Source organism: Culex pipiens, chromosome 3 (genome assembly GCF_016801865.2).
Source record: "Culex pipiens pallens isolate TS chromosome 3, TS_CPP_V2, whole genome shotgun sequence".
Taxonomy (NCBI): domain Eukaryota; kingdom Metazoa; phylum Arthropoda; class Insecta; order Diptera; family Culicidae; genus Culex; species Culex pipiens.
The window spans coordinates 22,652,317-22,678,060 of record NC_068939.1 but is presented as its reverse complement, the minus strand read 5'-3'; the positions used below and the strand labels follow the sequence as shown (position 1 = coordinate 22,678,060).

Here is a 25,744-nt window from a genome sequence, read left to right as displayed (position 1 = left end):
TCGAAGTTCAGACGGGGCAACAATGCCCAAGATCCTCGGAGTTTGGTTGCCAGGCAAATCTTGTAAAAATAATATTTTCCCATAATTTCGCTGCCGGCCTGCGGTTATTGCATGGGAAAAAAGATCAAATGTCTGGACAACAAAAAAGATGATAATGTCTTAAAAATATGATTATATAAGTTCTCATAAATTAATTTGTCTCTTTTTAAAATTTATTCATGAAGAAATGGAATAAAAATGAATATCAAAATCAGCCTGAAATCAACAAGCACATTCCCGCCCAAAAAACAAAAATCATTGGACCGTTTGCTTCACGGCTCAGCGGTCCGAAATCATTCGTCTGCAGGCGACGGATGATGGCAACACTGACACTGGAAACAGCTCACGTGCCATAGCTATTGTGGAGACAAATATGATAGTGCGGGGCTTATCCGGAACCAGAAACCGACGAAGCTTTGCGCTGATTAATGAAGTGTTCAGAAACAACGCGAAAGCCTGAAATTTGATCTCCGGAACAGAAAATTTGATTAGCTTTTGCGCCCGAGGGTGCGGACTGGGAAAATCGATCGGGGAGGAAAAGGATACTTTCGAGGAGGATGTTTGCTCAGTGTGTTGAGTATTTCTGGCAGTTTGGAATGGTTTGTTGTCTGTTGATTTTTCGATTGTTGGTAAACAAGTTCGAAACAGCTGGGGGAAGCAGTTAACAAGCGATCGATTGTGCAAATTGGACGGATTTCAGTGTTGGTTCCAAATATCGATAGTGAAAGGTGGCTGAAGAAGGGCTTCGATAAATTTCCATTATTAATAGAGAAGAAAATACTTAATGTTCCCCAGAATCACGTGCAATTTTATTTTATAAAAAGAAAATTTGGTGTGAATGGGGTGGTTTCTCAATAGTTTGTAAGTAAAATTAGGGCGATGTATCCCTCATACACATTGCATGTTATTTCTGAGTTTTATGTAACAGTGATGAACTTTGCTGAATCTCCAATCAAACTTAGGAGAAATACCATGCTTATTTTTTCCCCCAAAGTGGGAATTACTCAAATTAAATTTTTATTGGCTTGTGTAAACAGAAAAAAGAAAATTTCAACTACAATCACAAAATCAAAGTAATTTGAATATCTTTAAAATCGCAACTTTTTTTTATAATTGCAATGCATTCTATTCCAAGTAATATTTTCAAACCATCACCTAGTTTTATTCAGGTTTTATAGTAGCATCTTGATCGCTTATTGGCATGAGCTGATTTAAAGTTTCTAAGAAGGTTTTATGCCTCAGACATAAAAACCTGCTGACAATACAAGCCAAATGGCTTTCAATAAGGTTTTATGAAAGTTTTAAGTGAGTCTTAAAAACCCAATGGAAGTGTCATGCCAAACGGCTTTATTGCATGCATCTTTAAAACCAAGGGTGTTGTAGCTGTGAATTGCCTTTAGGCATGCAAAAAGCTTACTTAAAACCATATGCTCCTAAAAAAGCATTTAACGCCATCAAATAGCAATGCATAAATATGGCGCTAAACGCGTGGTTTGATTATGATTGACCGCCATCTTGGTAACAAAAGTTGAAAAGCAATAAATTTGATTAGCATTTGATGAATCAAACATTTATGCTGAATTTCTGACATAGAGCAATTCCACGTCAAATAGGGAATCGGTTGTACCCGACCCTCTCCGATTTCAATGAAACTTTGTAGACATGTTATCCTACGCTTATATAAGCCATTTTTCTATATATGGAGCCAGTTTCACTCGATAATGACATTTGAGAAGGGCCTACGTGTTTTAAATATTTTTGTATTTCGTAATTTAAATATTGCTGTATCTCGAAGCCGTTTCATCGTTCGTATCAAAAAAAGTGGCCAAAGACAAACTTGTAGGAAATTTGACGGGCTCTTCGAAAATTTTTTGAACGAAGAAAAAAATCGTGGGCCCACCTTCAAATTTGACTTTTAAACTTAAAAATCAAAAAATCTCATAAAAGTGGAGTGTTTTTTTTTTGCAGTGTATTACAAATACAAATATCCTACAAGTTTGTCTTTGACCACTTTTTGATACGATACAACGGCTTCGAGATACAGCAACATTTAAATTCCAAAATACAAAAATATTTAAAACACTTACGCCATTATCGAGTGTTATTGGCTCCATATACACAAAAATGGCTTATATATGCCTTGGATAACATGTCTACAAAGTTTCATTGAAATCGGAGAGGGTCGAGAAAAATGTACCTAATAAATTCTTGTTTTGGGCTGGAATTGCTCAATTACAAAAAAATAATTGTTGATGAAGCGAGTTGATTTTTTTCATTTTTTAGGTCGTGACAAAACTTCCCAGAACCTCGATAAACCCCACTTAAAACCCCAAAGGACCTCCGCAAAAGGTTGTTACTTTTTATTTATAAAACCCAAATAGGAGTTCAAGGCTTTCCAACTGAATCCTAACAACCTCCTTAAACCCTTGATAAAACCTTTGCTAAAACCTTGTTAGGAGTTAGGGAAAAATTACATTTCATACGTCTTCATGCGTCTTATGACAAACAGATTTTATACTGGCAAAAAATAAGTCTTCGTCTTGCCCTGGGTGCGGAATAGTTGTCCGCAAAGCGGCCTCAATTTAGAACTGTCAAAGCGGAACCAATTTACTGTTTGAAAAATGATACCAAGAAGTGGCAAGTATTGTAATCGATCTATGATTTATTTTGTCAGGAATAAAAAAGTCGAGGGCGTCGAGCTTTTGAGGTATTCGAAGTCAACAAATTTTTAGAAGAGGGTTGGAATTGAGATTGGCATAATTTGCCGCTAACATTTAAATAAGCGCTATGTCTCACGCAAAACCTATTTTTATGAGGTTTTTTGAAATGTTAGCGACGAATTATCAATAGCTATGAATGGCACCAGCTAACTAATATTGAATAAACTTACTCCGATATTATCACTGCGCTTCAAAGATACAAAATCAAGGAACTTCTATTCGGTTGCTCTTCAGATTCATAAAATTCCACCCACTTGTAATTGTTCGTCACGTGGAAAACAAAGATTGACTCTTTTGGCCGCTCATTATTTAGTCTACGAACAAAAAAAGCGCAAAGCACTTAATTTTTCAGCAAAAACTTTAAAATCAACAGATCTAAAATGTTTCAAAACAAGTCACTTCAGCAGCAAAAAATATGTCACGCTTGAGCTTGAACATAGCCTTCTACTTTGTTTATATTTAAAGCTGTAGTGCAGTTGTATTAGTGAAGAGCAGTAGGGATCATTCGGAAATTATGTTACGCATTCTGTCTTTTCAGCACCCAGGTCTTGCCAAATGAAATAATGGAGATGGTTGTTAAAAATTGCGATGATGATATGATAGATATTGGAAGTAAATAAAATAATTTCAAAGCTTACTCCTCGCAATTGGTGACTCAAATTCAGCTGCGGTTGAAATTTTATCGATAAATGTGGGGTAGATAGAGCCAAAAAAATCAACTCGCTTTATAAAAAAATATTTCTTCTGCAATCACAGATTTTAATGACATTTTTTTTATTCGCATTTTTTTCGCAAAAAAATGTTTAAATTATTTTTGAACTTCTATGGCTATGCTAACGATGTCAGAAATTTATCATAATTGTGTGTTTTCATCGAATTTTAATCAAATTTATGCTTTTTCAACTTTTTCTGCCAAGATGGCGGTCAATCATATTCAATCCTACCATGCGTTTAGCATATTTAAGCATTGCTATTTGGCTGCGTTAAATGCTCTTTTAGGAGCTTATGGTTTTAAGTGAGCTTTCTGCATGCCTAATGGCACTTGACAGCTACAACACCCTTGGTTTTAAAGAAGCATGCGATAAAACCGTTTGGCATGGCATTGCCATCTGGTTTTCAAGCCTATCATAAAACCTTTTTGAAAGCCAGTTGGCTTTTATTTTCACCAGGTTTTATGTCCGAGACATAAAACCTTGTTAGAACCTTTTAATTAGCTCTTGCTTATTGGTTGCGGTGAATGCCCAAATAAAACTATTAAGCAATCAAGATGCTACCATAAAACCTCAATAAGACTAGTTGGTGGCTAGTTGGTTTAAAATGTTACTTGGGTATCCAAAAAAAATCATCAATGCAGAAAAATGCATTTGAAATTGTTTTCAGTTCATTAGACTTCTATTTTCGTGGATATTTTGATGTTTTTTGAAAAAATATTTTTTTACCCTCAGATTTTTCCGATTCATTTTGAAGGGTAGGGGCGACATAAACTTTGAAAGTATAATTGTAACGGCCTCAAAATGTTACAAGTGTTTTTCAAAGATAGAAAAAATAAAGATCGAGTAAAAGGATTATTTGCTTTGATAAAGGAGAATGGGCAAATTTGGTCCAAGGATGTACACGAACGGGACCAACTTTTTTCGAAAGATCTCGCCGAAACATGAAAAAAAGTCTTCTGGACCAACTCTCTAAACCCCGGGGATCAAAAGTTACATGCTGTTGAAGTTTGAGCATTTTGGGTTAAAATGAACAAAAAATCGTATTTTTGCTATTTCTAAAATCATTCATAAAATCTCTGTTTCATTATGGATTTCGATTTTCTTGACTTCATTCGACGCGTATCAGCAAAAACTATGAGTTCTGATATGTCTTAGCATGATTGAAACATGATTTCTCTTGTTTTATCCGTTTGAACCGTTTGTGCAAGAGGTATCCCATAGAAACAAGTCGAAACTTCAAGGATTTGAAACCGGGTCCAACCCAGACTGCTTCAGTGAGTACGGAAGTCTTCAGTGCAATGTTGTAACAACTTATTGGGATGGTCTGAGTCATCCGAGAACTCCTTGGAGTTAAGACCAGTGAGTCTACCGCCGTAACAAGCAAGATGTCGGCGGTTTTTGACCACGGATCATACCCGCATGGCTTCAGTGAGTATGGTAGACTACTATGCGGATGTGTTGGAGTGTCCTGGGTTCTCCTAGGACTCCCTGGAGTTAAGATCTGTGGGTCTACTACCGTAACAAGCAAAATGTCGACCGGTTTTGACCCCGGAACATACACGCATAGCTTCAAACAGTATGGTAGACTGCTTTGTTAATGTGTTGGGATGTTGGGAACTCCAGGGAGTCTTTGGATGACCCAGGACATCCTAACACATTAGCAAAGCAGTCTACCATACTCACTGAAGCTATGCGGGTATGTTCCGGGGTCATAAACCGTCGACCGCTGGTTTGTTACGGTAGTAGACCCTCAGATCTTAACTCCAGGGAGTCCTAGGAGAACCCAGGACACTCCAACACATCAGCATAGTAGTCTACCATACTCACTGAAGCCATGCGGGTATGGTCCGTGGTCAAAAACCGCCAACATCTTGCTTGTTACGGCGGTAGACTCACCGGTCTTAACTCCAAGGAGTTCTCGGATGACTCAGACCATCCCAATAAGTTGTTACAACATTGCACTGAAGCCTTCCATACTCACTGAAGCAGTCTGGGTTGGACCCGGTTTCAAAATCTTCAAGTTTCGACTTGTTTCTATGGGATGCCTTTTGAACAAACGGTTCAAACGGATAAAAACAAGAGAAATCATGTTTCAATCATGCTAAGACATATCAGAACTCATAGTTTTTGCTGATACGCGTCGAATGAAGTCAAGAAAATCGAAATCCATAATGAAACAGAGATTTTATGAATGATTTTAGAAATAGCAAAAATACGATTTTTTGTACATTTTAACCCAAAATGCTCAAGCTTCAACAACTTGTAACTTTTGAACCCCGGGGTTTAGAGAGTTGGTCCAGAAGACTTTTTTTCATGTCTCGGCGAGATCATTCGAAAAAAGTTGGTCCCGTTCGTGTACATCCTTGGACCAGCTCCCATACAAATTTGCCCATTCTCCTTTGACTTTATTGAAAAGTTAGAAAAAGGTCCATCTCGAAAAAAATATTCTCAAATCTTTGGAAAAATAGCCAAAAACCTATGGGACCATTCATAAACAACGTGAGACACTGAATCGAGCAGAAAATTACTTCACAGTGGTGTAAAATATCTTAATGGTCTTAATTTACCATCAAAATAAAAAAAATGTTGTGAAAAATCGGTTTGATAGTAAGGAGCGATCAATATATAATTCTAAAATTTGGCAAGGCTGTTGTTGGATTTTGACATATACGTGAAATGAAGTATTTTGAGATTAGATTTCGAAAATTTCAATGAAATTAAATTCACATAAGTTATACTTTATGTCACTTTTTTATAAAGATTTATCGGAAGAATTATAAAACATGAATTTCGTGAAACTCTGTCTGCCAGAGACATTGCTCAAAATTGCATATAAAAAATTAATTAAATACAAAGAAAAAACTTTGAATTGCCCGAAGAATAACGTTTTGGGCAAAATTTAACCACATCCAAAATGTGGAGCAACGCACGATGCCGACGATGACGAGACTGGACCGGACCATGCCATATTTCACCGAGCGCCCCAAAATTGGTCGGATGCATTTTGCGAAAAGTGTGACGGATTGGGGACCACAACCATCCACCGACTATATCGAGCCTGCAATTCCGGGATGATGGTACATATCTGGGTCACCGAAAGGACACTGCCGGAGGCGGTCTCTAAAAGTTTCTGGCTGGTTGGACACGGTTTTCGGACAATTTGGAGCCGAGGCGGATGTTGCGGGGCAATCGAATTGTGAATTGGTGGAATTTGCGGTCGGTTGGGTTGCCTATTGGATGTCGTCTTTAACGGGACGTGTATTTAGTGCACAATTGGATTAGCAAATGTTTTGCTGACCTTTTTCTGTACTATCCTTGTCAGTTTGGCATCGTAATCCTCTTTGGATAAGTTTGATTCAATTAGAATGCAGATCATATTTTTTTGAGTCGAATAAACCATTTGTTGAAAACAGATCCAAAACAAACCCAAACCAGTGTTGCCAACTTAAATCCCGCTTTTCCCAATTCCTGCTTCAAAAATAAAATATTCATCTGGTTGAATTCAATCATCAATGCAAATCCTCGCTGATTCACAATTCCTCCAACAACTACATCTGACTTTAATCCCGTTGTCCGAGCGAGTCCCCATTTTATCCGCCATGTTGCGCCGTCCAACTTTACGTTCTCCGTTAATGAATGCAATTTAATGCTGTCCACCGTCGCTAATAGTCTATATTTATGCCATCCCAGCCCAGTGCGGTGGAATGTTGCCCACACTTTTCGCAAATGCCACTGCAGTTACTGGCGGTGGGTAAATGAATCAGAATTTAATTGAATTCTAATTGCCCCTGGTTGGCAACACGGTTCCTGGGTGTTTAACATTATTCTGCTTCGGCTTCCCACGCGTCATTTAACTCGGTTGCCTGTTTAAAGTGAGTCACCGAAGATTCGAAAGATATCAACGAAAAAAAAAAAAACTCATAAAGGCGATCTGTCGCAATTGACATTTTCCAAGCGCGATTTAATCTCAACCGGAGCTGAAAAATACGTCTTCATTACTCAGTGCGCGGTGACAAGTGCCAAAAATTGCCCCATCCACTCTCAGAACCATTAGAAGAAGCTAGTTGAGCCGAAGCTCCTGCGACTGGCACCACTGCTCTCTTTTGACAGCTGAACGCCCCATTTTATAGCATCCGCCGCCATTATGACGCGCGCAGCTGTCAAAAAACCACATTGACACACTCAACTCCGGGGCCCATATCCGCCGGCGTTCCGGACCAGAGGTCATATCGAGCGGAACGTCGTCGTCGTCTCGTTACCGAGTTGGAATGACATTTTAATTAAAATCGGTCAGTCGGTGCTGCAAGTTTTCGCAGGCGGCGCGCAGCAAAATTGGCTGCAATTTGCCACTCCTCGGGGATTTTCCCCGGGGGGCACCGGAAATTGAAGTATACTGACTGAAAAGTGCCAGATTTTTCGTCTCACTCTCTCTCTCTGTCTAGTTTTGGTGCACGTTATGCATGCGAAGGTCGCCGTTTTTGGCGCACAATTAGTGAAATTGACGATTCATCAAAGGGAAATTGGTTTGATAAATTGCGCTTTAGATGCGTGCGGTGTTACAGTTAATTGGTGCTTCTAATGGGGTGTGAAGGAAATGTTACTTGTCTTGGTACTTCACAAAATTTTCGCCGGGATTTTTCTGCACCATATTTTTTTAGTTTTACAAATGTCGGTCTAGAAGTGACAACATTGAATTTATTACGTTAAATTGATCATTAGTAAGCTTTCAAATTAGGTAAACAAAAGTTCCAAGTTAGATCAAAAATCAAAAGAAAAAGAATTTTTCCATAAATCCAGTTTTGTAGCTTGATTAATTAATTATCAACATGTACTAAATGTTGTGCTTAAAGTGTCAATAAATCGGAAGATAGGTTTGATTTCTGTTTCAACAATTTGATAAAAATTTAGCAGCGATTAGTGTATAATTGTCCAAAGAATCCGATTATGTAGTCCTTTTGCCAATTTAGAATCATACTGAATGAAAAAAAAAAATGCTTTTCAAGCATATTTGAACTGGTTGAAAACTACTTCTTGAGGATCTTTTAATACTTCTTTAGTGAGGTCAGTAAGATTTCACTCTCTTTGTATTTAATTCGTATTTTCTATTTCGTAAAAAAACTAACCTTATCAACGTCAGCCCGGATTACGGTAATCTCAAAATTTGGGGATTTTGATCTTACCAATACAAAATAGTGCAGACGTGAGTCGAGGAAAAATCATTCAAATTTGTTTTTGTTTTGAAAAATGAAGAATTCGACTAATTAACTAAAATCAATTTAAAATGCACTTTTGCCCCCTCTCGACTTTGGTCAGAGGCAAGGGGCATATTTTTTTTGTCTCGTGGCAATAATTTATTAGTCCGTGAACGTAAAAAAAGAAAATGAATTCAATATGATTGAGTAAGTAATATTTCCTAAGCATTAAAGATATAATATAAAAAAAGAATATTCCAATTTTCCACAAATATTAAAAAGCTGTGAGCAATATTTACAGCAAATGATTAAGTTTCATTTTTATTTTGTAAATAATGAAAAAAAAATATTATTTTGTTTCGCTTTCTTTAGGAAACGTGCTTCAGGTAATAAATCGCAAAATGTTAGATCCTTTAGGAAAACTTAATGATTCGAAATTTTGCTCAAGAGCGTTATTTTTTTAATTCATAGGTTAATCAAAACGTCCTTTCTCATTGATTTGAAGATATATGGATGCAAGATTTATATTGTCAAATGTCAATTGAAATTTTCACACAGAAGCTTTAACAAGGTCAAATGCGATTTCAATTCTAAAAAATATCATAATTTTCTTCTTGATTGTTAACCTGAATGATGCAATAAATGGCCCCTCGCAAAAAAATTGCATAAATTAAAAATATCACGGAAATTCCCGAAATTGTTGTTGAAAACTTTTCATTTGCCGAAAAATTTCATATTGTTGTGTTTTTAGAAAAGTTGTCAGAAATAAATTATACAGCAGTTCCTTAGGCCGATGCAAATATTTAAAAAAGTTTTTGTCCCTCGGCCCTGGCCGAGGTCAAGGAGGGGGGGGGGGGCAAAAAAATAAAAAAATATAAAAATTTAAATAACAAGCCATAGTCTTCACATTTAAATGAAAAAAAGTGTTTTAAAATGCATTTTACACTAGTTCAGTTGTTTTGCAATCATTAGTTTTCAAAAAATCTAAGATCTGACAAAAACAAAAATTGTATCGAAAAAAAAGATTTTGCATCGAAAATTTTCAAAAAATCTTAAGATTTTTTAATAAACCCAAACATGCTAAAAATAATTTTAAACACAGAAGAATGTATTTTAATTTGATATCAGCTGGTTGCACTTGAATTTTCATTGAAATGATTTTTTGGGCCAATTTTGAAGGGGGGGGGGGGTTACATAAACTTTTAAAAATATTTGTACCAGCCCAGATAAAGAAAAAAATAAAAGTGTTTTGATTTGGTTCAACATTTTTCTGGGGGTTCCCTGGCCAAAATAATTACACCCCTATTTTTTGAATGGTCACTAGGGTGACCTACGCCGTGTTAGGGTTGTCCGAAAAATTGCCATTATCGTCGATTTTCACAAAAACCTCTTTTTCCTAAAAATCTCGGTGTCTGGACCAAAGAGCCTATGTCTGAAAATATTTTTAACGGCTTCCTCGGAAAAATTTTCGTAACATATCAAAAAATGGACGAGGTTCATTAAACGGATTCTGAGATATGATTTGAAAAAAAAATCTGGGATTTTCGACGCGCCGCGCGAAAACGGGAAAATGATGAAAACGGCAAAAAATTGGCGCGGCTCGTCGAAAACCTCCCATTAAAAAAAGATGTCTCGGAATCCTGTTAATGAACCTCGCCCAAATATTGATATGTTACGTAAAATATTCCCAGGTATCCTTTAAAAATATTTTTAGACATTGGCTCTTTGGTCCATTCACCGTCAGAACGCCATAGTAAGTTTTCATATGGCTTTTTCAAATGTTTGGTTAGATTATTTGGTCTTCTTCTATTGTTCCTTTAAAACCAAACTTATCACCTTTCATTTGCGTCCAATACAAATAAAATCGATTAAAATGGAGCAAAGTTATGATTTATTAAAAAAGTGTTTTTTTGTGAAAATTGACAAAAATGCCCATTTTTCGGACCGCCCTAACACGGCGTAGGTCACCCTAATGGCCAAGCAAAAAATAAAAGTCTAATCATTTTGGCTAAGGAACCACCCACAAAAATGTTGGGCCCGATCGAAGCACATTTATTTTTTTCGTTAACTTTCATATCGAACTGCTGTATGGTTAGAAAAACACTCATTAAAAAAGTCGATTTTTCCATTTTTTTTATTAAATGAAACATTGTTCATTCCATACGATAAAAGAAGCCATTTTAAATCATTAGCTTTCTCCATATAAGCCTCCTTACAATTTTGCGGGTTAGTCAACCAAAATAGGCATGGAAATATAAATACAGTCCATACTCGATTATCCGAAGTTGTGATTAACAAAAGTTTCATTAGGCGAAGTACAAGTTTTCGTTTTTACTTTCTTACTTTATGATCTGCGACCCCATTATAGTCCAATTTGAGTAGTTGATTGCCTATTAAAAATAACAAAATGCATTTTTAGAATATTTCATCATCGCCATTAAAAAACTAAACAAAAAAAAAAAGTTATTTCAATTCGATTATCCGAAGTGATTTTTAAAGGCCCTCGAAAAAACGAGTCTGGACTGTGAAAATCTGTACCTCAAAAGGAGTTTTTTGAACGATTTGGTGTCTTTGGTATCAGGACTTTTAAAATAAAGTTAGGCCGTTGCAAATATTTTTAAAAGTTTATGTCGCTCCCCCTTCAAAATTGGTCCGAAAAATCAGAGGGCAAAAAAATATTATTTTTTCAAAAAACTTCAAAATTTCAATGAAAATAAAAGTTGCATCAACTGAAAACAATCTAAAATGCATTTTTCTGAATTGATAATTTCATTTAGCATGTTTGGGCTGGATTGAAAATATTTATATTTTTTAGTAAAATTCCCATGTACAGCTCCGCAAAAACTGTTTTTTAGCAAAAAAAAAAATCGTCTTTGCTTGGATATTTTGAAAACTAATGATTGCAAAACAATTGGACAGGTGTTAAATGCATCTTCAACACTTTTTTGATTCAATTGTTATAACTGTGGCTCAATTTCAAATTCAATTTCATAATTTTTTCTTGCTCGACTTTGGTTAGAGTCGAGGGACCTAAACTTCAAGAAATATTTGCAACGGTAAGCTTTAAAAATAAAATAAATCAATAGTAAAGTATTAGAATAAGTACTCTTTGATTTTTGTTTTAATTTTTAAGGCATCTCTAAAGTTATCTACGTGCGCATGTATTGCGTGTACGTACACGAAGGAGATTGAGGTTAAATTTTGTCCGTCCAGCAAAATTATATGGTGCGCTAGTGTGTGTACGCGAAACGTCATAAAGCTCTATTGCGCTCTAGTTTAGGAAAGTGCAAAAAACCGGTACCGGACATATGACTTTTTGAAAAAATGTGATTTTTGGTAACAATCTAAAATATTGTCAAACATAATTTTTTAAATCATTTTTAGATTTAACATCAAACTTTCAATCGACTTTACAGATAACTTAGTTCCCAAAATCGTGAAATTGTAGAGGCTCTCACATTTATGAACAACAATTCACAATCACGGGATTTTTTTTAGTGTGTAGGTATGTGTGTAAGATTCTAGCATTTACTGAATTGAAAATGTAATATTCTACATAAGAACGATGGAATTCTTCATGTAGGAAAAACATCGTGCATCCTGCTTTGATTTTGTTGATCAGACTACTGGTTGTTGAGATACTTAGAGTCTGTAGTCTGAAAAGATTAAAATTAGGTGAAAAAATGTTTTTAATCCAATCATCTAATTAAGCCTCATTTTCCAACTCGAGATTTTTCGGGAACTATTGTTAACATTTTCTTCACCTTTCTTTACCAATATTTTCGTAAGATCTTTCAAGCTTAACCAAAAACATTTCACTCTTGCTTGTCTGCTCTGGTGGGTTAAAAAAACAGTCGGAAAAATATGAATTTTTTTTTTTGTCCTCAGAACGGTTTCCACCAACATTGCGAACACTTAAGTATCCAATCAAAGTTGTTGTTATCACATAAGAATTCGCCATTTCCAATATATTTTCTTTGTGACGATTTTCTATTGTGTTCTATTGTATAATCTGCAAGATACCGACGACACCATCGATTACGTGAGTTTCGCTACAACCACCACACTACCACCAGAATCTTCTTCTTACTTTTCTTCACTTGACCCACCGTTTCTTCCTTCATTGACGTCACTGGGGAAAAAAATATTGTGTCATATGGCCGTCGTCGCTTTTCCCTTTTTTCTTGCTTTTCCTTCTCTAATTTTCCTCCTCACAGGCACACAAGACGTCGATGCGCCTCTCTTCGCACGAGCACACGCAAACTAATTTGCTCCGTTTTTTCTTATTCATTTCTAACGAGTATCGTTTCACACCAACAAACCCAACAAATCGCCGATAGCCTAGGTCAGGCACACACGTAGCTCGTTCATTTTCGTTCGCGTTTCTTGGTGTTTTATAATGCTTCACTTTTTTTATTTACACTACACTACTACTGAACGTGCCTCAACAATAGAAAAAAATGTGTTTTCGTTTGTTTTCGTTGCGTTTTCGCGCACACAATCATAAATCTTCTAACACGGACCCCTGGTCAAATAAATGAGTTGAACCTTACGTCTCGTCTACTAGCATGCATAAGGGCTAGAGATGTCATCTTGTGACGTCACAATGATCCAAATTTTGGTTTCTTCCAACACACCCAAACAAACACTCGTTTGCTGGAGTTTACGCTCGCTCACCACCACCACCAAACGTAATCCAATTGTCTTCAATCTTGTTTCACTTCGTCGAGCAACTTCACTTTCTTCGAAATGTCTTCCTCTTTTCCTCGAAATGTCTTCTTCTGGTGGTGTCGGTGGTCGGTAAAGCAGATTTATGGTGCACGTGTGATTAATTTTGAGAGCAATTTAATGCTCGATAATCGCGTGTCAGTGAGTGTGAGTATGATGCTAGAGCCCATCATCACCTGCTGTAAAAGAAGGAGGGGGTTGAGTCTGTAAGTACCTACACTTGAATTATGCCTTGTTGAGGGTGGGTGGTAAGGGGGATGGTTAAATTTTATGGAACATCTCACTCGCACCAAAATGAAGAGACCAGTTAGAGTCTGACAATGGAGAAGACGACGAGCCAAGATTTGTGCGCGGCGCTTCAAGGTTTGTTCGGTATGGTGCCGAATCGAAAGTGAGAATGAGGGTGGACACGGTTAAAAAATGTACAAAAGATTTCAAAGAAAATTTCTTGTAAAAAGTTGACAAAAATTGTTTTTTTTTCTGGGGTCTATTTTGGCTTGTTTCTTACTAATATTCCCTTCTTTTTTAGTATGTAGTAATTTTGTTAATGTCCCAAGTTATGTTTCGACACACTTTGTTGCGACTTAAAAGCTCTTAAAAGATTGAAAAGCACTCAATAAACTGAAAAAAAACATGGAAAATTATGAAAAACAGCAAATAGGCAAAAGATTATTATTGGAGATTGTAGAAAAGGCCTAGAACTACCAATTGAAAACAAAGAAAATAAGCAAGATCAATGCATATAACTATACTAAACATAGTTGAAGAAAAACATATAACAAGCGAAACAAAGCGAAAGGTTTTTTTTAAGAACAAAATATACTCAAATCAACGGAAAAATAAATAAAAAATTCTGATTTTTTTTGGATACTCAAAAATTAAACATCAAAAACAACATCCAAAATTAAATTTTGTGATCAAAATTGAATTGAAAAATATTTGTTATGATTATTTTTATGACAATAATTAGATAAAAAATGTTTGCTTCACTCAAAAATACCCAAAAATAGTGGTCCGATTTCCCGGGCAGACGGTAATAACAAAATTCATGCCATTTCAATAACAAATACTGTTAAAATAACAGAAATTTTAATGGATTATTCTTGCAAAATTAATTTTTGCATAAAAGTTCAATAACAGTTTATGTTATCATTACAAAATTTGTTATTAGTCTGATATTGGTTGAAAGACAAAAAACTTGGGAATATCATTAACATTTTTTGTTATGGAAGAATAACTCCAGCTGTTATTGGGATGATCGGATTAGTTGATAAAATAACAAAAAATAATAACAAACATTTGTTCGAACAATAACTAATAATGTTATTAATCTGTTATTAAAATAACAATCGAATAACACAAAAATCATAACGACGAATAACAAATCTTGTTAAAAATATCATAAGATGTTATTGGCCTAGTAATTTCAAATATAAAAAAATGTTATTCCCAAGTTATTTTCGTCTGCTCGGGTTGGGTACAGGGATGAAATTTTTTTTTACGCTTGCAAACCTTCTTCACCATCGAAAAAAATCAGTTGAAGATTTTTTGTGATTTTCATTGATAGGATCACTTAAATTATTTTTTTCGTTTTGTTTAGGCCGTTGCAAATATTTATTAAAGTTTATGTCGTCCTCCCCCCCCCCTCCTTCAAAATTGGTCTGAAAAATAAAAAAAATATTTTTCCAAAAAACTTCAAAATTTCCATGAAAATAGAAGTGTAATCAACTGAAAACAATCTAAAATGCATTTTTCTGTATTGCTAATCATATTTAGCATGTTTGAGCTAGTTTAATTTTTTTGAATTTTTATAAAATTCCAATGCACAGCACAGCAAATTTTTTTTTGCAGAAAATACAATTTTCGCCAATACTTTGATTTTTTGGAAACTACATCTGGACAGGTGTATAATGCATTTTAAAACACTTTTGTCATATTAAAATGTTGAAAATTGGCTCGTAATTTAATTTTTTTTTGATGAAAAAAAATGTTTTTTCTTGAAAGAGATTCTTCCATAGCTGCTAGCAAGGTTTTTGGAAAGATAGATTTCTAAAAGACGCTTTTATCTCAAACTATAGTAAAAATAAAAATATAAATATATTAAAGAACCGGGTTTTAAAGAAGAAAAAAATCAATGTGCTCACAAATTAGGCCTTTATTGAAGAATTTTTCTTTTTGTCTTTCTTAAAAAATGTCTGTCTGAGTTTCAAACGTTTTTTAAAGCAATTTGACGATAATCATCTTTTGTATCACAGCTAAGTTTTAAGTTATGAAGCTTTCAATAGTTTAAAAAATTACGGCGATTTTAAAAGTCTAAAGAAATAGAAAAGTTATTGTTTTTGTAAGATTGAATTTTATTTGTAAACTAAATATTGTAGCCAGAGATGGAATTATATCAAAGTTTATTATTTTCTCCAGTGAACGCTTTCTCTCATACGGAAGTAAGGGGAGGCAAAATTCAAAAAAGAATCAGTAAACGAATTTAACTGCTAACACCACATTATTTATTTATTTATTTATTTTGTTCACAAACATTGATCATCTTTCGATTCATCTAAGAAAAGTGAAAGAATATTTTTCAATTTGTCGCAAATTTATTGGTGAAATAAAAAGAATAGTTTTTATTTCATAGTTTAACAAAAAAAAAAAAAAAACAGTTTCCTTAAAAACACATTTTTTCTTATTTTTATAAAAAAAATATAAGCTTTAGAGCAACTTTAGAGCTAAATATATTTAGCAGTGTTTTAAGTTCTGGCAAATTTTGAAATTGGGTCAATTAAATTTTTAAAATTTTATTTTGAGATGCGAAATCGAATTAAAAATCAAAAAGCATTGGAGATTTCTTTTTTGTAATGTGCACCGTTTTCAAGAATAATCCACCTAAAGTTTGATTTTTGCAAAATCCTTGCAATTTTCCGATTTTGAATAAAGCAGGACCTGAAAAAAAAGTTAGGAGGGAAAGTTGAACCTTGGCAAAATAACAAAAAGAAAAAGAATACTAAAACTTAGGTTTTTGGTTATCTTCTAATTAAAACTAAATTTTCCAACGCCAATGCTCATTGAAATCATTGATCGATTTTCAATGTCAACAAATACAAGTTTTGTTAAATTTTCTGCTTTTTCCGATGAAAATATAGTCAAAAATTAAAGATTATATTTGGGTAATTACCCAAAACCCCTTTTTTCTGCATTTTTTTGCTTGTGGTGACTGTTTTTCAGACTTTGGGAACCATGGGACTTAAAAAAAATGCATGATCTTCCCAAAATAAAACTTTAGTTGGATTTATCTTGAAAACTGCGCACTTTATAAATGTTTTTGTAAAGTTATCTTGGATTCCAAGTACAAATTTACGATAAAAAAACGGCACTGATAAATATTTTTTTGAATTGGTTTGTAACTATAAATTTGGTTTGGACAAGAAAGATTATGGAAATAATAATAAAAAAATGATCGCTTGCCTCAATATTTTTACTTTTTTTATTATTACGAAAACTTCTTCTCTTTTTCACAGTGCACTTCATTTCAAATGCTCTCCCTCTCTCTATTTCTGCTTCGCTCAAACTATTTTTTTTTCAGCTCGCGAACATCACCATCAATTATGCTGTTTAACACCAAACTTTGAGGGATGGCGCAATTCAGCCCTCACATGATATGCCCTGCCCTTAATAGAATTGGCCTCCACTCCGCGTATCAGCGCAGTGATGATAATAGATGAAAAGGGTATGGGAGTCGTTACTTACATATCAGTCGTTTGTAGCTGGAGCTGTCCGTGGTTTCCATCGTGGCAACGTCTGGGATCTGCAAGAAGCGAAACAGAACTGAATCAGCGGGGCGCGCGCGGAGGTTTGTTGCTGCAATTGACGGATCAAAAACCACGTTGGATATGCTTTTGTGGATGTGTGTGTGTATGTTTGGGTTGATGTGAGTAAGGGGCGGAGAGACATCGACACTGGTGTGACGTGACGTGGGCTTAAGCTGAAGCCGATGAACTGCGTTTTCAGAGATAAATTACATTTTTTAAGTATTGAATTTTCAATTTTTAGTCATTCGACATTTGACAGTTAAAGTTCCCAAATGAACCGCTAGATGGCTCAACAAACAATTTTCAACGATCGACGTCCGCTTGTCTGTGACCCCTTAGTAAACAACAGCAGAGTCTACTAACGAGAGAACAGTGCGAAGTAGCGGAGAGTCGTCAAACTGGGAAAGGGGGATTTAACATTTATTTATTTAACTCTCTATATTTTTACTAGCGCACGCGGGATATTGTTATTCTTATTCAAAAAACGCGCGCGCGCACGCTCACGCCAAAGTGCTACTTGGCTACGCAACACCACGCGGTCCGTTGTCGGATTGACGTCGTCAAAGAGAACCGATTTGGAGTGTTTTGCGGTCGGTACGCCTTGGGAATTTATTAAAAATCACAGAAACCCGCGTCAAGGGATAAGAGAGGTGTTCCGGATGGGCTGGCTTGAATGTACTGTAAACACAATGCATTTGCAAATTTGCGGAAACATATTTGTTATGGAAAGTGCACCACTCGGGGTAGCCTTTTAAAAGCCATCTGTCACCTTGACGTGCTCTGGTGGTTGCGAGCACTTTGTCAACAAAACAATGAATTAAAATTCTTTTTAGATTGAAAGCAAATGTTATGGTCCAGAAACAAACTCATCCATAACCGGGTTGCCAGCTCATCAAAAATTCATAAAAAATACTTAATTTCAAATTTCAGGTTCATCTGCTACGGAAAATTAGCACAATATCAATGGATCTATGAAAATATTTTGTTTTCCTAAAGTATTATGTCTTTCCAGAAATTCAGAACACGCAAAAAGTGTTGAAGTGCTGTTTTGATTAAAAATACAAACGTTACATAATGCATTCTAAATAGTTCACAATCAATTGTTAAAGTTTTTAAACAGAAATTTTAATTTACAGCAATAATTTGGAGCATTTTTGAACTAAAGGGAGATGGGGGGGGGGGGGGGGGGTATGGGGGTACAACATCGTTTAAATAAAGTATTCAATGGCCTTCCACATTTTAGACCGTTGCTAATATTTTTCAAAGTTTTTTTCGGCCCGAAACATCAAGGGGCAAAAAACAACTATTTTTTCAAAAAACTTATAAATTTTAATGCAAATAGATTTCATATCGGGAGATTTTTTTTGAAAAAGTCCAATAAACCAAATTTTCAGTTTTTGCTTATTGGGTGATTTTTTAATACCCCTGACACAAGGCGTTTTTAAAAACACCCAAAACGCAAAAACTGAAAATTGGACCTTTTCGAAAAAAAACAACTGAAAACAATTTAAAATTCATTTTTCTGCATAAAAAAAATTAAATCATATTCAGCATGTTTAAACTCATAAAAAAATATTTAGATTTTTTGTGAAATTCTAATGTACAGAATAATATTTTTTTTCGCGAAAAAAATGTTTCGTCAATATTGCGATTTTTTGAAAACTTATTATTGCAAATCAATCAATCAATTGAGTATTTGGAGTATTTGAAGTATTTTAAGTATTTGGAGTATTTTAAATATTTTAAGTTTTTTAAGTATTTGAAGTATTTGAAGTATTTTAAGTATTTGAAGTTTTTGAAGTATTTGAAGTATTTTAAGTATTTTAAGAATTTTAAGTATTTTAAGTATTTTAAGTATTTTAAGTATTTTAGGGCTGGTACAAATTTTATTTAAAGTTTTTGTCCCCCCCCCTTCAATGTTTGCCCGAAAAATCAGGGGGCAAAAATATATTTTTTCAAAAAACTTCAATATTTTTATGAAAATTTAAGTGCAATTAGTTAAAATCAATTTAAAATGAAATCCTCTGCGTTTAGAATCATTTTTAGCATGTTTGGGTTGATTTAAAAATCTTTTGAATTTTTGAAAATTTTCGATGTTTACTATCGCTAAAGTTTTTTTTTCGCTAAAATTTTTGTTTTCGTCAAATTTTACATTTTTTGAAAACTTTTATTGCAAAACAACTGAACTAGTGTAAAATACATTTTAAAACACTTTTTCCACGCAAATGTTGAAACTATGGCATGTTATTTCAATATTTATATTTTTTTTAATTTTTTGCCCCCCCTCACCCCTCGACTCCGCCCAGAGACGAGGGACAAAAACTTTTAAAAATATTTGCATCGGCCTAAGTATTTTAAGTATTTTATAGATGATTATTTTTAGTTTTCATGATCATTTAGCATATTTTTCTGTTACATTCAATATGGATGGATATATTAATATATATGGATATATTTCATTCTGCTTACAATCAAAGCTCACTTTCCTCACTCAGAAAATTTTCTTCGTCAGAACTGCAAACCTTGTCCCTTATCGCTTACACAGCGTCGTAATTATTGAGATTCCCAATTAGCCACGAGTTGTCATGCAAATATCGCACTAATCACAAAGCACGGCAGTTCAACAAAGTGCGCAGAATTGTGGGAGGGGAACGAACACAAACACAAAAAAAAAACACGTAGAAGAGTGCCCTTTTTATCAGCTTCCATCAATCGACAACTTGTGGCCGGTCTGTGAAATTTCCCATGAGCGCATATATCGTGGCGTTTGTTGGACGTGCACAGTTAAAACTGATCTGGAAATCTTCACTGAATTTGTTGTTAACATAAATGTATATTTTTGATGAAAAAATACTGACAAAAAATAATAATAAATTTCATCAAATATTTATACTGTGCCTGCAAAGGAAGAGTCATCAACAGGTCCAGACTTGCACTACAATGGCGGCATTTGCATAAACAAACTATCTGACCTACTGCAGCAACAACAACAACAACAGGGATGATGATGACTGATTGACTGACGAGTGCTAATTTGTCTACGGGTTTAGGGGGCAGCGCCGTTTGTTGCTGAACCTTGACTGGATCACGGAATCCTACCTGACGATGATTGACGGTGAGCAATCACGGTGCATTCGCGGGTGAGATATTTACTCTCGTGTGGGCACGGAAACTTGGCACGTTTTAGCGGGGACTTGAAATAGTTGCAAGACGCAATATCAGTTGAAAGGGCGGAGTGGGGTAATACATGATGAATGAATCATAAAATTTGAATCATGAGGAAGGGATATAAATTTGTTTGATTTAATCCAAATGATTCATTTTAGGATAATCATAGCATATCATAGCATAGCATTGATGTCTACCCGTAGTTGCTAACTTCACCTAATGGTACACAAAAAAACATTTTTAAATGTTAAACTGAATTCTAAACCAAACTAACTCCTTTCAATTTTTAATTAAGTGCACAGTTTTTAAGATATAGCCATTTGTATGTTAAATTTTTTAGCATTTTTTTTCTTTTTTAACTTAAAAAATTGTATATTTTATATTTGAAAAATTGAGAAAATTTTCTACATTTTGTTTATCCTATTTTTTATATGGGTAATTCTCCGCCAACTCACACAGCAGTTGCCCCGACCCCTCTTCGATTTGCGTGAAACTTTGTCCTAAGGGGTAACTTTTGTCCCTGATCACGAATCCGAGGTCCGTTTTTTGATATCTCGTGACGGAGGGGCGGTACGACCCCTTCCATTTTTGAACATGCGAAAAAAGAGGTGTTTTTCAATAATTTGCAGCCTGAAACGGTGATGAGATAGAAATTTGGTGTCAAAGGGACTTTTATGTAAAATTAGACGCCCGATTTGATGGCGTACTCAGAATTCCGAAAAAACGTATTTTTCATCGAAAAAAACACTAAAAAAGTTTTAAAAATTCTCCCATTTTCCGTTACTCGACTGTAAAAAATTTTGGAACATGTCATTTTATGGGAAATTTAATGTACTTTTCGAATCTACATTGTCCCAGAAGGGTCATTTTTTCATTTAGAACAAAATTTTTCATTTTAAAATTTCGTGTTTTTTCTAACTTTGCAGGGTTATTTTTTAGAGTGTAACAATGTTCTACAAAGTTGTAGAGCAGACAATTACAAAATTTTTGATATATATACATAAGGGGTTTGCTTATAAACATCACAAGTTATCACGATTTTACGAAAAAAAGTTTTAAAAAAGTTGGTCGTCATCGATCATGGCCGTTCATGGTCACCCGCGACAGACACGGACGACGAAACAAAGAGAAACGCAAAAAGTAACTTTTTCAAAACTTTTTTTCGTAAAATCGCGATAACTTGTGATGTTTATAAGCAAACCCCTTATGTCTATATATCAAAATTTTTGTAATTGTCTGCTCTACAACTTTGTACAACATTGTTACACTCTAAAAAACAACCCTGCAAAGTTAGAAAAAACACGAAATTTTAAAATAAAAAATTTTGTTCTAAATGAAAAAATGACCCTTCTGGGACAATGTAGATTCGAAAAGTACATTAAATTTCCCATAAAATGACATGTTCCAAAATTTTTTACAGTCGAGTAACGGAAAATGGGAGAATTTTTAAAACTTTTTTAGTGTTTTTTTCGATGAAAAATACGTTTTTTCGGAATTCTGAGTACGCCATCAAATCGGGCGTCTAATTTTACATAAAAGTCCCTTTGACACCAAATTTCTATCTCATCACCGTTTCAGGCTGCAAATTATTGAAAAACACCTCTTTTTTCGCATGTTCAAAAATGGAAGGGGTCGTACCGCCCCTCCGTCACGAGATATCAAAAAACGGACCTCGAATTCGTGATCAGGGACAAAAGTTACCCCTTAGGACAAAGTTTCACGCAAATCGAAGAGGGGTCGGGGCAACTTTTCCCGATTTCGTGTGAGTTGGTAGAGAATTACCCATATCATTCCAACACAGAAAAAAAAATCATGGTAATATTACATCTGGGAAGGGGTCTCTTTTATGTCAGAAAAAAGATGTAATTTTACCTCTGGAAATGTGTAATTTTACCACTTTTCTGGTGTAATGACACTTTTTCAGTCTAAATTGAGGTAAAATTACATCATTAAAGAGGTAATATTCAACCTTCCAAAATTACAGCTTCCAAATTTACATTATTTTTTTCTGTGAAGATGACCTTCAATTATCAATCGATGATATCTTGGAAACCAATTTTGAAGAATTGATCTCTTCGAATGATCTAAGAAAAAATATAAATTTGAGTAATTAAGAAAATAGACGTGAATTATATTTTCATTAAATCTTGCATGCATCGGTATCTATAAAATCACGCATAAAAAACATCATTCAATTTGACAATTATTTATGTAATTTTTCTAAATTTAAAATGCTCTTGATTTATTTTTCAGACTTTAAACAGGTTGATGTTTTAACGAAAACCCATTTTTTTCAAAAAAGAAATATTCTGCGAAACTTTTTTTCACCAGGTAAGTTTTTATTTAAAATAATACATGTTGTTTGAAATAGTGCAGGGACATATCTAGAGGGTGACTATTCTCGAGATTTTCAATTTCCCGGGAATCGAGAGTTGAATTTGGCCATTTCCCGGGACCCGGGAGTTTTTTTACTATGCCAATAGTGGCAAAATTTGAAAAGAAAAGTATTAATTTGGTATTTATTCGTTAAATTAAGTATACTCATAATTTTTAGGAACTATATAGTTTACTATAATTGTTTTAAAATGTTTATGAATCATAATTCGCAATGAGTGACTTTTCAAATGTTGCACAAACTTGTTCCATGAACTTCTTATTATTATAATTTCCCAGTATCGAGATTTTTGCAATATGATAAAGAACGACTCAAAACAACAATTTAATTTTTTTCATCCTTTTTAAGGTCAACTGTAAATTTTAATTGAAGATATATTTACAGTTATCAGGAAAACCGGAGTATTCACAATTGGCGAACCTTAACTTTACAAAGATTACCGCTCCAGAGTTTAATATTGAGGTTGACGTGAAACATAAAATTACATCGCTTTGACATCAAAAAAGAAATTACCTTGAAAATTAACTTAGGTACTTAGAATTTAAAAAAAATAAGGATTGCTATTCTCGAGAGAAGATATGGAATTTGTACCTATCCTGAAAAAGCTCTTAGAAATAATAAATAAAAATAATTTTTCTAGAGTTTTTTTCATAACGCCCTATAAACACTCTGGATTTATAAAAAAGAAAACATTAAATTTCATTTCTGGGGTGTAACTGCAGAGTATGTTTTAAGGTAAATTTTGGGGTCCACATTTTTTTGGCTTCTCTCGATTATAGTTATTGGAATTTTTGACAAGTTAAAATTTAAAAAATAAAAAAATATGAATAGGAAGATTAGAGAAGCATTGGTTTATTTGAATTTGAACATCGAACATTAAACATCCAATGTTCCAAACAATTTTGAATTTTTCAAATAATTCTTGATTAGTTTATATAATTTTGCTTCAATATTTATAAGTTAAAAATTTCCCGGGAGTCTCGACCAAATTTCCCGGGAATCGGGGTTGCCAGATACATCTTGGAATGCCAGATTTATCATTATCTGTACCAAATTTTACGGATTTTGACAGATTTTACATTTTCTTCCTATTCGGAACATCTTTTTGATTCACAGGAACGAGTTAAATTGAAAATCGAAAAATCTTATTAATATCTATTTCATTGAAAATGTAAATTCAATCATTTTGGGCTCAAAAAACAATAAAAACAATCAGATTACTAGGGGAACCATACTCCTCTTCAGCCTATTTCTATTATCGGCCTATCAGCACTTTTATCATGAATTACAGCTTTCATAAAGTGTTTTCGACTGTTCCAAAGTAATAAATAGATCAAATAAAGGTGAGCAAGCAACTCTCCATTGTTAAAACATCTAAAAATGTTGATTTAGAATTGGTCGAACGGCTTAGGGTGATTAAAATGGGTTTATTTACCGGGTGTACCCCATTTGGCATAATGGACATTTGGCATAACGGGTTTTCAAGAAGGACGTTTGACATAATGGACGTTTAGCATAATTGGTCCAAGACATCAGGGACGTTTGGCATAATGGACATTTGGCATAATGGACGTTTGGCATAACTTGTTCAAAAACCATCAAGGACGTTTGGCATAATGGACATTTGGCATAATGGACATTTGGCATAATGGACGTTTGGCATAACTTGTTCAAAAACCATCAAGGACGTTTGGCATAATGGACATTTGGCAGAATGGACGTTTGGCATAACTCGTTCAAAAACCGTCAAGAACGTTTGGCATAATTATTCCTATTTTTTTTTTATTTTATTAAATTAGTATTTATTTTCTGCAAAGTATAATAATTTATAGCTTTTTTCCTATTTTCTAAACAGATAATAAATAAAGCTTTAAAATGTATTTTTCCATAATTTTATTTAATTTTTTTAGAAAGAGTCTGAATAATTTCAAGATTTTTCTCCTTTTAAAAAACTATGCAGCTAATTTTTGGTATGAAATTTTTCCTTCTTTTATTTAAAATTCAACTAACAAAGTGATGTAAGTTTTGCCATCAATATTTTATACTATATTCCCTTTTCCCTCCTTTTTTGAATTCAACCTGAAGAATGTATGTATATTTTGCTTTTCCATAAAGAAATGCAATAAAGATTTTTTTCTTTTCTTTAATTTCAAAACTAAGGAAGCAAAATCTCTCAAAAGATGTGCCGTTTGTTTTTTTTTTTCAATATTTTGCAATTATTTGTTTTATGCATAATTCCTTTTTTTAATATTCAACCGAAATAAGGGATGTACATTTTTTCTTACTTTAAATATCTGACAAATGATTAGTTATGAAATTTTCCATTATTTTATCTTGAATTCAACTTTTAGAAGGGTGAATATCTAAAAAAATATTTTTGAATATTCGACAATTGAGTTTGTTTATGAAATGTTCCCTTCTTTTATATAAAATTCAACTTATAGAAGAAAAGGTCTCTTTGAAGATTCCCATTTTGCCACTCTTTAAATGTTTGATAATCGCATTATTTTTATGTTTTTCACCTACCTCTATTCAAAATATAAATTAGCAATAATTTCTTGTTTTAAACAATTGTCCCTTCTTTAAGAGTAGTTTTTAATAAATACAAGAAGGGAAAATTGCATAAACAACTCTATTGCAAAAAATAAAGCAACAGAGAAAAAATGTGCAAAAGTGATAGAAATTTATTAAGAGAACATCTATAAGAGAATTTCCCTTCTTCAAGTTGAATATAAAAAAATGGGAAAATTGCATTAAAAAAACTTAGTTGGAAAATATTTAAAGAATAGCAAAATCGACATCCCTTCACCCAAAATACAGGGTCGAGAGTACACCCAGAACTGGGCATCGGCATACGAGAGGATAAAGAACACGATTCGGTAGTAAAATGGTACTGTGTGCGGACGGAGAGGATAAATCCCGAAATTACCGAGAGTACTTTACTCATGGGTTCATCTTCATAAAAAGTTCATCTATCAAAAAAAAG

General features: G+C 34.0%; 1 protein-coding gene across 7 annotated transcripts in view; it reads right to left on the bottom strand.

Moving 5' to 3' along the window:
- LOC120418906 (uncharacterized) overlaps positions 1-25,744 on the bottom strand; it is a 428,949-nt gene that overhangs the window by 97,838 nt on the left and 305,367 nt on the right. For all 7 annotated transcript variants that reach the window (XM_052711267.1, XM_052711271.1, XM_052711270.1 and 4 more), the window contains one exon: positions 17,134-17,191. In XM_052711267.1, coding sequence (XP_052567227.1) covers positions 17,134-17,191 — 58 coding nt within the window. The remainder of the gene's footprint in view (positions 1-17,133; positions 17,192-25,744) is intronic.